General features: G+C 46.9%; 1 protein-coding gene across 1 annotated transcript in view; it reads right to left on the bottom strand.

Moving 5' to 3' along the window:
- LOC122928503 (sodium- and chloride-dependent betaine transporter-like) overlaps positions 1-13340 on the bottom strand; it is a 75131-nt gene that overhangs the window by 18434 nt on the left and 43357 nt on the right. Inside the window, exons 4-6 of the mRNA XM_044281404.1 lie at positions 1812-1952; positions 946-1027; positions 710-842 (exon numbers count right to left, since the gene is read on the bottom strand). Coding sequence (XP_044137339.1) covers positions 710-842; positions 946-1027; positions 1812-1952 — 356 coding nt within the window. The remainder of the gene's footprint in view (positions 1-709; positions 843-945; positions 1028-1811; positions 1953-13340) is intronic.

Raw genomic sequence — 13340 nt, 5'->3', positions numbered from 1 at the left:
AAACAGCAACTGCTGCTGACACATGAAAACTGGCTCTTAGTCCACCAAAGCCAGTAACCTCGGTGACACATACCTTCCGTCAACGTTGGACCCTTGCGCCTTCCTACAGTGTATATATGTAAGTTTGTGTATGTGGGTATATGTATATATGTGAGATTGTATGCATGTGTAGTGCCCTGGAGCAGGGGTACTGTGAAGTCTGGATATTTGTGGACATTTGCCTATTTCCCCTATGAAAAGTTATAAACTTCTTATTTTATTTCACTTGAAAGGGTTAACATGAATTCTCTGTGGCAACTGGCTATACAGGAGAAAGGGGCAAGTTTATCTTCACAATAGTCCACTCAATGTGATGGATGATGGGCTGACAATTCAGCTTGGACAGCTCATGTGGTCAAAGTAACTGAGTGAAGTTCATTGAATGGGTTGTATATTTGGGCATAAGAAGGTAAAAAAAAAAATATATTTGACTAGCTTCCATAAATATGCATTATATGGTTCCCCCACAGAAGAGAAAGACACTCTTACAAATCGCCAGGGAACCTAATTTACAGAAAGGGTTTATCTATAGGGGATTACTACTCTAAGCTACAACACCCCTTCAGATATCCTGATACGACTAGTCCTAGCCTGGTAGCCCAGGTCTGTCTGAGTCCAACCCAAAAAATAGAAACGCAGTGATATTTTGGAATAAAGAGTCCAAATTCACCTTTCCAGTAGACTTGACCCCTTTCCAGATGCAGAAGTAACAGATTATCCAAGCCAGAAGAAGACACAGAGCAAGCTCCCATCGGATGTTTCCCAAGTTCTCAATCCCATTAGAAAGACCTAGTGCTCTATTTCTAGTTATAAAGGTAGAGAACATGGCAACATATATCTTTGGATATGCGGACTTACAGGTATCATGCAGTACAATGTAATATCATGTGGTCTACGCTGACTTACTCCCAGAATTCCACAACAGGGGATGTAGCATTTGAAGATGCTGTAAAACTCTCGTTATTTCCAAGGTCATCAACACAATTTTCTGTGGAGAGAAAACATATGTATTAACGTACTGCATGCCCCATTCCCCTGCCACATCTTGATTCTATAAGGGCCTATTCACACAATATTCATGTCTAAGTGTAGGGCAGAATTAAAGAGTTGCTTAGTTGCACACTGCTAATAGTATACTGTATACATTTCTAGGAGTCGGGTTCCCACCCCATCAAGCAATGTGAAAAAGAACTCCAGAAATGAATCGTAGCTTAATGAATCATACGTGTTTTTATTGGATCTGCGGCAGGTGTTGCGTTTCAGCCAATTTAAGCCCTTATCAAACTTGTGCCGCTGCGGCTCATTCCCTCTGCAGAGTGGACGCACGCTTTCTTCTTTTAAGCGCTTACTGCACAATTTCTATCTACCCTCTTCCCACAGTGACACCAGTTTGATAAAGGCCTAAATCGTCTGAAACTTAACACCAGCCGCAGATTAAATAAAAACACGTATGATTTATTAGGCTACGATCAATTTCTGGAGTTCTTTTTCACAATAAATATAGGGCAGCTCACAGACTGAACACTGACACATTATAGTCAACGGGCCAAGTCACAAGTCCGGTTTTTCACATGGGCCAAAGCATCCACTATTGTGGTCCAATGCTCATGCTAGACTTGCCCCTTCAAGTCCATTGGTCCACTCAAAAAAAAAACGGACAGCACACAGATGGAGAATGGACGGATTTTACACCAAGTGTCTGAATAAGACCTTGGAATGGAAGTTTTCTGTATTCCTAATTAGGCACTGAGTTATAGGTCTGGCTTTCTTACCTGTGTTCCAAACGTGATTGCAGCTAGCCCATGGCAGCTCAGCTGTAAATGAGTTGAAGAGATAAAACAGCGCCCAGGCTAGGATGACTATGTAGTAGATGTTTAGGTAGCTTTCAATCACCTGCGAGGCATAGCCAATACCTAAAGAGAGTATTTAGTATTAGTATCTGGGGTAGACAGTAATGTAATTTACAGAAATGAAGAAAGATCCTCTTAAAGAGGACCTGACACCTCTCCTCACCGCTCTGTTGTAGTAACTAAACAGTTACTGGAGCATATATTCTTAGGACTTTTTGTTGTGCCATGCCTCTACTAGTCCTACTAGAAGTTTATGAATGAATTACCTACAGTCTGCAAGTCCACCTGGGTGTTACCAGATGGAGGTGTCCCTGTCCAATCAGTGCAGCCAATGTTAGACTGTGCAGGGACACATCCCCAACTGGTAACACCCACTTGAACCTTTATTGCAGACTACATTCATAAACTTCTAGTAGGGATGATATAAGAATGGCACAACATAGAGTCATAAGAACAGAGGCCCCAGAATTGTTATTACATGGGGAATGCAAGTAGTTATTAGAAGACATGTCAGGAGAAGTGACAGATCATATGTGATTGTGCAAAATAACAAACCAATAAGATGTGACTTAGATACAGATCAGCGTACTCAATATTTTCTATGTTTGGCAAGCCACATGGTGTAAATGTAGCATAAACTGACATCTAGAAGTAGCACATCATTTTACAACTTTGTCCGTGCTCGCATATTTCACGGATCTACTGCAGGTTTAACTGACGGTCACGCTTGCGCCGTGACATGTGAGTATGGGTATGGCTACAAGATCGGGTTTCTTGATGCAGTTTTAGAAGTCAAAGGGGTGGTTCATAAAAGGAGGAAAAGCAGAGAGGACAGAATCAACTTCTCTTTTTTTAATTAACTTCTGGTTTTGGCTTATAAAACTGCATCCAGGCAGGCTCGGACTGGCCCACAAGGTAACACGTGAATCCTCCAGTAGGCCCCTTGCACCTCCTGCACAAGTGGCACATGGCACAGTAGACCGCACAACATATACTGTAGATAGACAGCATACAGCATTTCAACAACCGACCTAAGTTCATATAAAGACTGGGTACCCAGTTTGTTATTATAGATGCATAAGGAGGCTGAGATGACTTCTAGGTACATAGGCAGACTAGCCAGCATTCTTCTTCCCCAGGGACCTGCCTTCACAGGTCACTGCAGGGACCCCATAATCAATCATCTTGCGCTATCTGCCACTGTGTGAGCAGGAAATATATGCATGTAGTTTTACAGTAAGCCCCTAGCGGACCTTAGACACCCCAGTCCGACACTGCATCCAGATACCTGATCGTGTGGCTGTAACTTAAAATGGATGTATAATGCATTCAGCCTTAGTCAAAGTGAATTAATGGGAATAAACGGTATATGATAATAAACACCTAAACATAAGGATCATAAAACAGCACCATGCCAAGGGAACTTGTCATTATCATTTAACCGCCTAAAGTGGTATCTGCTCTATAAGTCTACCTCCCAGATAATGATTGACACCTGCGTCCTTCCCAATGTCCACCTAATCTCATAAGTGAAAAGTTGATGAGCCTGCTAAGCCATATGAGCAGCTCCTGAACTCTCAGTGGGCACCAGTTTTCAGTGCCATTTACCATCACCTGCTGATGTGGGTTTTATAAGGGACTGTCCCATTACTCAGGTCCTGAGCAATAAGATCCATTCTTTGCTAAGGTGTTTTTCATTCCTGTTATGTTTGCCAAAACCTGGCTTGTCTTCTGACCATACCTTTGCTTCTGCTGCCTGCTCTTACCTTCAAGAAACAAAATTCCAGTGCTCGAGAACATCACTTCATGCTTTATTTCAGCTTCTTTAAAAGTGATACATAAATAGTTACAGTATTTCATAGCCTACGCGTTTCACGCTCCTTCCAAGCTCTTCTTCGCAGTATAGTTTGTGACATAACGCGCTTGCTATTTAAAACAATACCAAGCTACAAAGGTATCTAAGATAGCCCCCCTCATATCCACGCATGCAATGCGCAAAGGGTTTTTAGTGAACCACCATATGTTTCACTGAAATGTCTTTGGACACCTGATGCTCCAATATGTTCTTTCCCAACATCAGAAATGTGTTCAACTACACGGGTTTTATGTTTTCAGGTTGTGCATTCTACCTAGAACTTATTGTAGGCAACACAATCAATTTTGTACACTACATAATCTGAATTTTTTTCCGTTTATGATTGCATGTTATTTTTTTTAATTGCTCTTTATTAAAAATATTGAGCAGTTCTGTCACAAAGGGTTAACTGTTTTTCTAGCTTTTGTGACTTTATCTGTAAACTACTGAGAGGAGAAAAAACACTTATTTAACCCACATTCTTATCAGAAGAACTGAGCTATGATGAGTGTTTAGGAGGTCAGGGAGCAGAGATAAGGAGTCCGTCTGCTTCTGGTCTGACGGAAAACACAGAAAATCCACAGGCTGCTACTAGACCATCTCAGCTCTGTATTACATTTTTAATAAAGACCAATTAGGCTACTTTCACACTTGCGTTTTGTCTGGATCCATAATGGACAGATCCGTTCAGATAATATAACCGTCTGCATCCGTTCAGAATGGATCAGTTTGTATTATCTTTAATGGATCCGTCTTGAACACAATTGAAAGTCAATGGAGGACGGATCTGTTTTCTATTGTGCCAGATTGTGTCAGAGAAAACAGATCCGTCCCCTTTGACATTCAACCAATTAAGCCATTTATATTTTGTATCTCGACAAAAGATTTCCTAGGGGGCTCAATTATAAAACAGATCTATGTATATGTGTATTCATTTATAACTGTATTTTATATATAACTCTCTTCCTCTGATCCTGTCCGACTTTTGCATGCACATTTTCCCCCCATTTGTGCATTGCAAGCGTGGACATGAGGGGGAAGATCTTAGATACGAGAATAACCTACACTGATTGTGGAGGGTGAATGCGTGTTTAAAACGTTACTTTTAATCTTTTTCTAATTGTAAGGATGTTACCAGCCTGCATTTGTGGGAGGGGCGTCTGGCTATTTATCCACCTTCCCTCCGCTCAGCCAGGCGCCCAAGCCTCACGCATCACTGCGGTATCGCGCTCCTTCTTCCGACCAGTGTCTTTACTTCCGGTATACTGTGCTCACGTGCCGCCGACGTCCGCATCGCCACACGCCAGCCTGCCAGGTAATCGGGGCTCAGCTGGCTCCATTCCAGCTGTGCCTCACGCCCGACCTGGTCTCTAGCCCCTGGGGTGCGAGGTTGAGATGCCGCTCTCCCCCAGTATATTCCGCTCACAGAATTACAGGCGGCTGGGTTGGGGGAGCGGCATCCTAGCTTCGTGATTTGCCGGTCACATGCCGGCTCAGGATGAGTGTCAATGAATGAATAAGATGCTCGTTCAGTTATACTGCCTATACCGATTCCTAAATCTTATCTGGAAACCAGTTATGCTCCTAGGGCTTCCAGCACAGGAGGTGTTGGCAATTGTGGTTTTATGATGCAGGTAGTACTGTTTTTCAGGGGGGGCGCAGCTTCATTTGTGCTCCCCAACCCCCAGCAGATTACCTGCGGGCTAAAACACCGGCCCTTAATGTATGTGCCCGTTTAAACTCAGAGCAGCTATACATAGGCTGTTCAAAAAAAAAAAAAGGGGAGGGAAAGGGTATCCTTTTGGAAGAAGTTTTTTTTTTTTTTTTTTTCCATCTGCACGTCAGCACTCGCTTGCCTTTCGCCTTTTGCCATAGCATCATAATACCAGAATTTGCGGTTTAGGTGAAGGGGATGATTTCACTTTACTGTTTTAAGACAGCGGATTTTGTTTTCTGTCTCAATTTGCTTCTGTCTCCTGGTCTTTCCGTTTTCCAGGGTCCCTGGATCACCCAGGTTTTCAATGTTCCTGGATCGCCCAGGTTGTCAATGTTCCTGGATCGCCCAGGTTGTCAATGTTCCTGGATCGCCCAGGTTGTCAATGTTCCTGGATCGCCCAGGTTGTCAATGTTCCTGGATCGCCCAGGTTGTCAATGTTCCTGGATCGCCCAGGTTGTCAATGTTCCTGGATCGCCCAGGTTGTCAATGTTCCTGGATCGCCCAGGTTGTCTATGTTCCTGGATCGCCCAGGTTTTGTCTCCGTTTTCTTAGGGTTTTATATCTATTCTGATGTCGGTTGTTCCTTTCTTTAGATTGGGCGGTTGTTATTTTTCCTTCCTCTCCTTCGTATCATCTAGGAATTTCGAGGCAATTCCAGGTAAGTCGGCTCAGAGACGGTCACTGGGGCAGGGTTAACTGTCAGTTTGATACTCAAGTCCGTTCTTTTTTATTAGTTCCTCTCAAACGATTGTTGTTTTTTTTTGGAAGTCGTCTTTCCAAATCCGTTCACATTCCGTCAGGTAGGTTCTTCCGTTGGTCACTTTACACGCTTCAGTCTCTCACTTTCTTTCGGCTGCTATTACCGCTTCCGTCTGTGCTTCTTTCGTTTTTCCGGTAGACATAAGTTCCCCTTTTTTTCCCAGGTCATCATGTCTCACATATCCGATATGGAGGACAACCTCTCCATGCCAGGATCATCCGTCTCGGGGCATTATAGCAACACATCATTAAGGAGTTGGACTGTGCCAAAGTTGATCGCCGAACTCAATCGCAGGGGGATTCGGCATCCCGCGACTGCCCGCAAGGTCGAATTATACCGGCTCCTGATGACCACTTCGGGTCCGACAGCTGAGCGGTCCAATAACGACTCCATCCGGCTGGCACTAGCTCAGATCCAGTCGTCCATCGCCGGACTCGTTAGCTCAGTCACGGACATTCAGAATAGGGTCGCGGTTTTAGAAACCAGGCCAGCAGCTTCACCGCAATATCCAGGTTCGGCAGTCATTCCTGCCATTCCTCCGGACGTTGCAGGTAGGCCTTCTGCCACCCCCCAGATTGCTCCTTCCCATTTCGTTCCGGAGCATATTAAGAAGGATATCCTGGCAGGCAATGACGTAAATTTGGCATCCATTTTGATTGCCTCCCAGGATATTTCCGAAAACCGGGTGATTAATTGCAGAGAGGTTTCCGTGGTGTTGAAGGCCAAGGATGCTCGGCTAAATAGGAAGTTGTCGGTTTCCGAGTTTGTACTGGCCTTCAGCCTCTACAGGGATGTAATGTGCTCCGCTCACCCTAATCGCAGGGAAGAATTAGACACCTACTTGTACCGGATTACGGATTTGGGGCACAAGTACGGCGGCTCGGCATTTTACGACTATCACCGTTCGTTTTCTGCCAAAGCCGCCGCGGCCCTGAATCAATTTCAGTTCATGTCCAACTGGGCAGACTTGGACATGGAGTTTTTCTGCCGGCACTTCGCAGGTCTGAAGGCTCCCCTGTGTGCCATCTGCCAATCCATCTTTCATTTCACGGAATGGTGCCCTAATCCGGTGCAAGATCCTCAGTCAGCACCCACTCCAGGTCCTTCCGGATCCTCCAGGTCTTCCTCGTCATTAGATAAACTGGGCAGGCCTATTGTGTACCTCGGCAGTAGCCAGGTGTGCAATAATTTTAATGCCAAGGGCTGTGCTTTCAACGCGTGCCGAGCACTGCACATCTGCTCCCTTTGTTTTCGGGCTCACCCTCGTCCTTCCTGTCCCAGGAAGTCAGCCAGGGACTCCTGACTAGCCGACCTCAACTTGGAGTTGCTGGCTGCACTCCTGCAGGGCCACCCAGATCGTTCCTTTGTCACCTTCTTATTGGATGGGTGCAGAGAGGGGTTTCACACCGGCATTATCACGCGCCCTCAGGGCTGCTGGATGGGCCCCAATCTGCTATCCGCCTCCAGTGACCCTGAGGCGGTGACCACCCTCATTCAGGCAGAGGTCGACAAAGGGTTCGTCATTGGTCCCTTCCTTAAGATCCCATTCCAGTCGTGGCGCATCAACCCTATCGGCCTTGTCACAAAGTTATCATCAAATAAAAAACGTCTCATTTACGATCTCTCCGCGCCTCATATGTCCTCCATCCCCAGTCTTAATTCACTCATTCCGTCTGAGGAATATTCCATTCAGTATTCCTCAGTCGACGAGGCCATCCAGTACATTCTTCAAGCAGGTGTCGGGGCTTGGTTGGCCAAGGTAGATATTGCCGATGCTTTCAAGCTGCTTCCAATACACCTGCAGCTTTGGAAGTACTACGGCATCCAGTGGGCAGATAAATTTTACTTTGCCAACCGGCTTACTTTTGGCTCCTAGAGCAGCCCTTGGCTTTTTGAACAACTTGCTAAAGCCCTGCACTGGATTCTCAACCATCACGGTGGCTTATCCATGGTCGTTCACTACTTGGACGACTTTCTCCTCATTGAAAGGCCCAGTCAGGTCCCTTCCATTCCCCATTCACTTCTGGATATTTTTTCCCGACTCCAGGTCCCCGTGGCCACGGCCAAGACTGAGGGTCCGGCCACTACAGTCACCTTCCTGGGCATCATCCTAGATACCGTTAAAATGGAGGCTAGCCTCCCCAGCGAGAAGTTGCTCAGGATTCGCTCAGCCATCTCCCGGGCAGTTCAGTCTCACTCACTGACCAGGGCGGAGCTCCAATCCTTGCTGGGGATGCTTAATTTCGCCTCCAGAATTATGCCTCAAGGCAGGGCCTTCCTTTCCAGGTTGCTATGTCTCCTGCCCTCTGCCCGGAGCAAGATTCCGTCGTCCATTTGGACAGCCAGGCCATTGCAGATCTCGACATGTGGAGCAGTTTTCTCTCTGACTGGAATGGCATTTCTTTGTTCGTTCCACAGTGGGATTCCTCTTCCCCCATGGTTTTCTCCGACGCCGCTGGTTCCTCCGGGTTCGCTGCCATTTTCAGGTCTCATTGGCTGGCTGCCGGATGGCCGCCAGAATTAGCCTCAGACTCTGCAGCCCTAAAATCCTCCCCCCTTTTGGAACTGTACCCCATAGTGGCGGCTGCTCAGGTCTGGGGTCACCACTGGTCTAACACTTCTGTGACGTTCATTACAGATAGTCAGACCTTGGTGGACATTGTCAACAAGGGCAGGGCCCAGTCCCCCAGGATCATGGCGTTGTTGCGCAAGTTAGTGTGGTTATCCCTCCATCACAATTTTCACATGCGCTGCGTACACATCTCAGGCGAACAGAATAGGGCTGCGGACGCGCTTTCCCGTGCTAATTTTGCGATTTTCTTCCAGGAAATTCCCGACGCGGATCGGTCAGGCACGCCGGTGCCCCAATTCAGCGCCCTCGTTCTGGTTTAGATTCGCTCTTAGAGGAGGCCAAGGGTCTGGTCGCCAAATCGTTGTCACGCAATACGGCGAGAAATTATCAGGCTGGCCTAAGAGCGTTTGATAAATTCTCTAAGAGTCATCCGAGGGGTCAACACTCCGAAATCTCCTACATCATGGACTTCCTGGCCTATTGTCACTCGCATCTCTCTCTGTCGTATAGTACCATCAGACTTTATTTAGCCGGACTTCAACATCACGCCATGCTGGCCACTCCTCATCACAGGTCCTTCTTTTCCATCCAAGCTATTAAAGCCACCCTTCGGGGCATTCAAAAGGAGGGGAAGGGGTCCGTGAGCCATAGGCAACCAGTGTCCAGCAAATTGTTCAGGGATCTCTCCTCAACATTGGATGGGAATCCTTTTGGGCCCTCCACTAGCCTGATTCTGAAAGCGGCCATGTATCTCACCTTTTATGGGTTCCTTCGGCCCGGAGAGGTTCTGGCCAATCCAAATCGTAAAAACCATCCTCTGAAGCAACATCTGTCATGGGGCCAGGGCCATTACACTCTCCTCCTACCCTCCACCAAAACCAATCAGACGGGTCCCCCCTCTGAAGTTAAGTTCTACCCAACCTTGAACAATTGGTGCCCCGTTCAAGTGCTGCATCAACTGACAGCACTCATCCGAGGTTCATTGCCCAATAGCCCACTCTTGCCGCATGCAGGCAAGCCTCTCAGCACCTCTCAGTTTATCTCTTATATCCATGCCCGTGCCCAGGGACTAGGCTATGACCCCAAGGTAATTTCAGGGCACTCATTTCGCATAGGGGCAGCCTCCGCCGCTTCTCGACATCGGGTGCCGGCCCACGTCATCCGGTCCATGGGGCGGTGGCGGTCCTCCTGCTTTACCAGGTATATACCCAATCCTCAAGCCGAGATATCTCATGCCTTTCGATCACTGGCTTTGTAATTTGTAAATAAAAGTGTTGTACCTACCTGTTGTTTTTGCCCCCTTTTCTCACTGGTGTACCCACGCCCGTGGCTTCTGGCACAATTCAGCCACTATGTTCAGGGCAGGTTTCTCTGCGTACGCCGACGTTGTCCTAACCCTGACCATAAATTGTAAGGCTGTTACCAAACGATAATTAAAGACAGCCCTATGGGCATAAACTTGTACATATACATACATAGTGTGGCCAAGATGGTATAAGTAGTAAAAAAACAAGAACGTTCTCACCCGATTAACGACCAGGGTTTCTCACAGAGATGGCTAATGATGGAGACGGTCCTGAAGTACTTGATGGCCACACTGGAGACAAATAGGTATAGGTGCCCCTTTGACATAGGTGGGTAGCAGGGCAAGTTCCCCGTATAGGTAGGTAGGACGTACTAGCCCCTGCCCCCTATTCAGGGCCCTCTAGGGTTAACCGCCCTGCTACCCACCTATGTCAAAGGGGCACCTATACCTATTTGTCTCCAGTGTGGCCATCAAGTACTTCAGGACCGTCTCCATCATTAGCCATCTCTGTGAGAAACCCTGGTCGTTAATCGGGTGAGAACGTTCTTGTTTTTTTACTACTTATACCATCTTGGCCACACTATGTATGTATATGTACAAGTTTATGCCCATAGGGCTGTCTTTAATTATCGTTTGTTGTAGAGGCTCATCCTCTGGTGTCTATCTATCTATTTTAGAATATACTGACATTAAATGTTAAGTTTTATCCCTCTGTTCCACGGGATCAGTGCATACGCCATTTAATTTGGGATTAAGTAGGCCCGGTCGCCAAATCCGGCCTTTCTGGTCTTCTAAGGCTGTTACCAGCCTGCATTTGTGGGAGGGGCGTCTGGCTATTTATTCACCTTCCCTCCGCTCAGCCAGGCGCCCGAGCCTCACGCCCCTCCCGCCTTTTTTCAGACTTCCATCAGGTATGCCCCCTTTTCTCACTGGTGTACCCGCGCCCGTGGCTTCCGGCACAATTCAGCCACTATGTTCAGGGCAGGTTTCTCTGAGTACGCCGACGTTGTCCTAGCCCTGACCATAAATAAAAATATAATATACAAAACACCAACATAAATCAGGACAAAACAATAGTGGGGTTATCCTATGAGATACACCCTTGCTGGTAAAAATGTCAAACTATGACAAGTAGATATCAATACTGTAACTCATAAAGTGTAATAGAACGGTCTTACCGTATTCTGTCGATAGCTGTATACTAGATCCGGTATTCAATAGGTGACCATTTGGTTCTGAAAGGGGTCCTGATGTCCATTGCAGTGGTGGTATAGTTAGAACTGGGAGAATTCTATCCCTAGTATAACCCTGAACAAGGGGGGGGGAAAAAATCACTGTTATACCCTACCTATCTACACAGAGCACCCGTCCCTAAAGGGGCGATCCCGTCCTGATGCCTGCCCCTATACACGGCCAATTCCCTAGATGTAATCCCTGATATATGCTCACGAAGATCTTAGATACATTCCTAGTTTGATATCGTATTGTAGCAAAGTATGCTGTGAACAAGAGCTCGGAAAGATCTTGAAATTCGAAGGATAAAAACGATTTATTTATTATTATATTTATATTTTTTTAGTGAAAATGAAATAAAACATGACGTGATTTTTTTGAGCTTGGATTTGATGACGGACCGCAGTTTCTGGATGTTCTAAAGCAGGGGTGTCAAACTCAAATGCATCGGGGGCCGCATCAGCAGTTTGGTCACCCTCAAAGGGCCGGTTGTATCTGTAGGACTATGCGTCCACTCACTGTATAATCGTATCTCTAATAGTTAATGGTTACCGTATGTATATAATCGCATAAGGAGCGCTGACAGTGGCATTGCTAGGGCTGGTGTCACCCGGTGCAGTAGAAAATGGTGTCACCCCCCTAGTAGTTATTAACCCCTTTTAGCAGTCCCCTGCTGGGACTGCTGAAAGGGGTTAATTATAACTACTGTGGGAGCAAAAGAGGGAATAAATAACTACACTGAAGAGGGGACTGAAAGGGGTTAATAAATACTGTTAAGGAGGGACTGCTGAAAGAGGTTACCCTTCACAGTAGTTATTAACCCCTTTCAGCAGTCCCCCTTCACAGTAGTTATTAACCCCAGCAGTCCCCCCTTCACTGAAGGGGGACTGCTGAGTTTAATAAATACTGTGAAGACTGCTGAAAGGGGTTAATTATAACTACTGTGGGAGCAAAAGAGGGAATAAATAACTACACTGAAGGGGGGACTGAAAGGGGTTAATAAATACTGTTAAGGAGGGACTGCTGAAAGAGATTAATAACTACTGTGAAGGGGCTTCACAGTAGTTATTAACCCCTTTCAGCAGTCCCCCTTCACAGTAGTTATTAACCCCTTTCAGCAGTCCCCCTTCACAGTAGTTATTAACCCCTTTCAGCAGCCCCCTCTTCATAGTTATTTCCCCCTTTCAGCAGTCCCCCTTCACAGTAGTTATTAACCCCAGCAGTCCCCCCTTCACTGAAGAGGGACTGCTGAGTTTAATAAATACTGTGAAGACTGCTGAAAGGGGTTAACTACTGTGAAGGGGCTTCACAGTAGTTATTAACCCCTTTTTCAGCAGTCCCCCATTCACAGTATTTATTAACCCCTTTCAGTCCCCTCTTCAGTGTAGCTAATTATTCCCCCCTTTGCTCCCACAGTAGTTATAATTAACCCCTTTCAGCAGCGCCAGCCCAGTAGCCATTCACATACGGTCTTTCCCCCCTTTCAAGTTTCACAATCACCAGCCTTCACCTTTTTATTATCATTATCACTTACACCCGATACAGGAGCCGGGAGGATCAGCTGTGAGGGAGGCGGTACTTACATCTACAAGCGCTCGCCGAGAGGAGGCAGGAGGCAGGCCGGGAGGACAGGCGCTGGCAGCGTGAGTCATACAACATGCGCCCACGCCGCCTGCTTCATTCATAAAGTGGGCGGCGCAGGCGCGCGACGTATGACTCACGCTGCCAGCGCCCATCCTCCCAGCCTGCCTCCTCCCTCCTCTCAGCGAGCGCTTGTAGATGTAAGTACAGCCTCCCTCACAGCTGATCCTCCCGGCTCCTGTATCGGGTGTAAGTGATAATGATAATAAAAAGGTGAAGGCTGGCGGCCGGCGGCGGCTACGCGGGCCACATGACAAGGTCTGGCGGGCCGGATTCGGCCCGCGGGCCTTGTGTTTGACACCCGTGTTCTAAAGGCTCCGGCCGCTATACAGTGGAGCAAAGGTGGTGAGCACCCATTAAACTTTTT

The sequence above is a fragment of the Bufo gargarizans genome, chromosome 2 (genome assembly GCF_014858855.1).
Source record: "Bufo gargarizans isolate SCDJY-AF-19 chromosome 2, ASM1485885v1, whole genome shotgun sequence".
NCBI lineage: Eukaryota > Metazoa > Chordata > Amphibia > Anura > Bufonidae > Bufo > Bufo gargarizans.
Note: the sequence above shows the minus strand (reverse complement) of the source record. Positions and strands in the feature narration are given on the sequence as shown.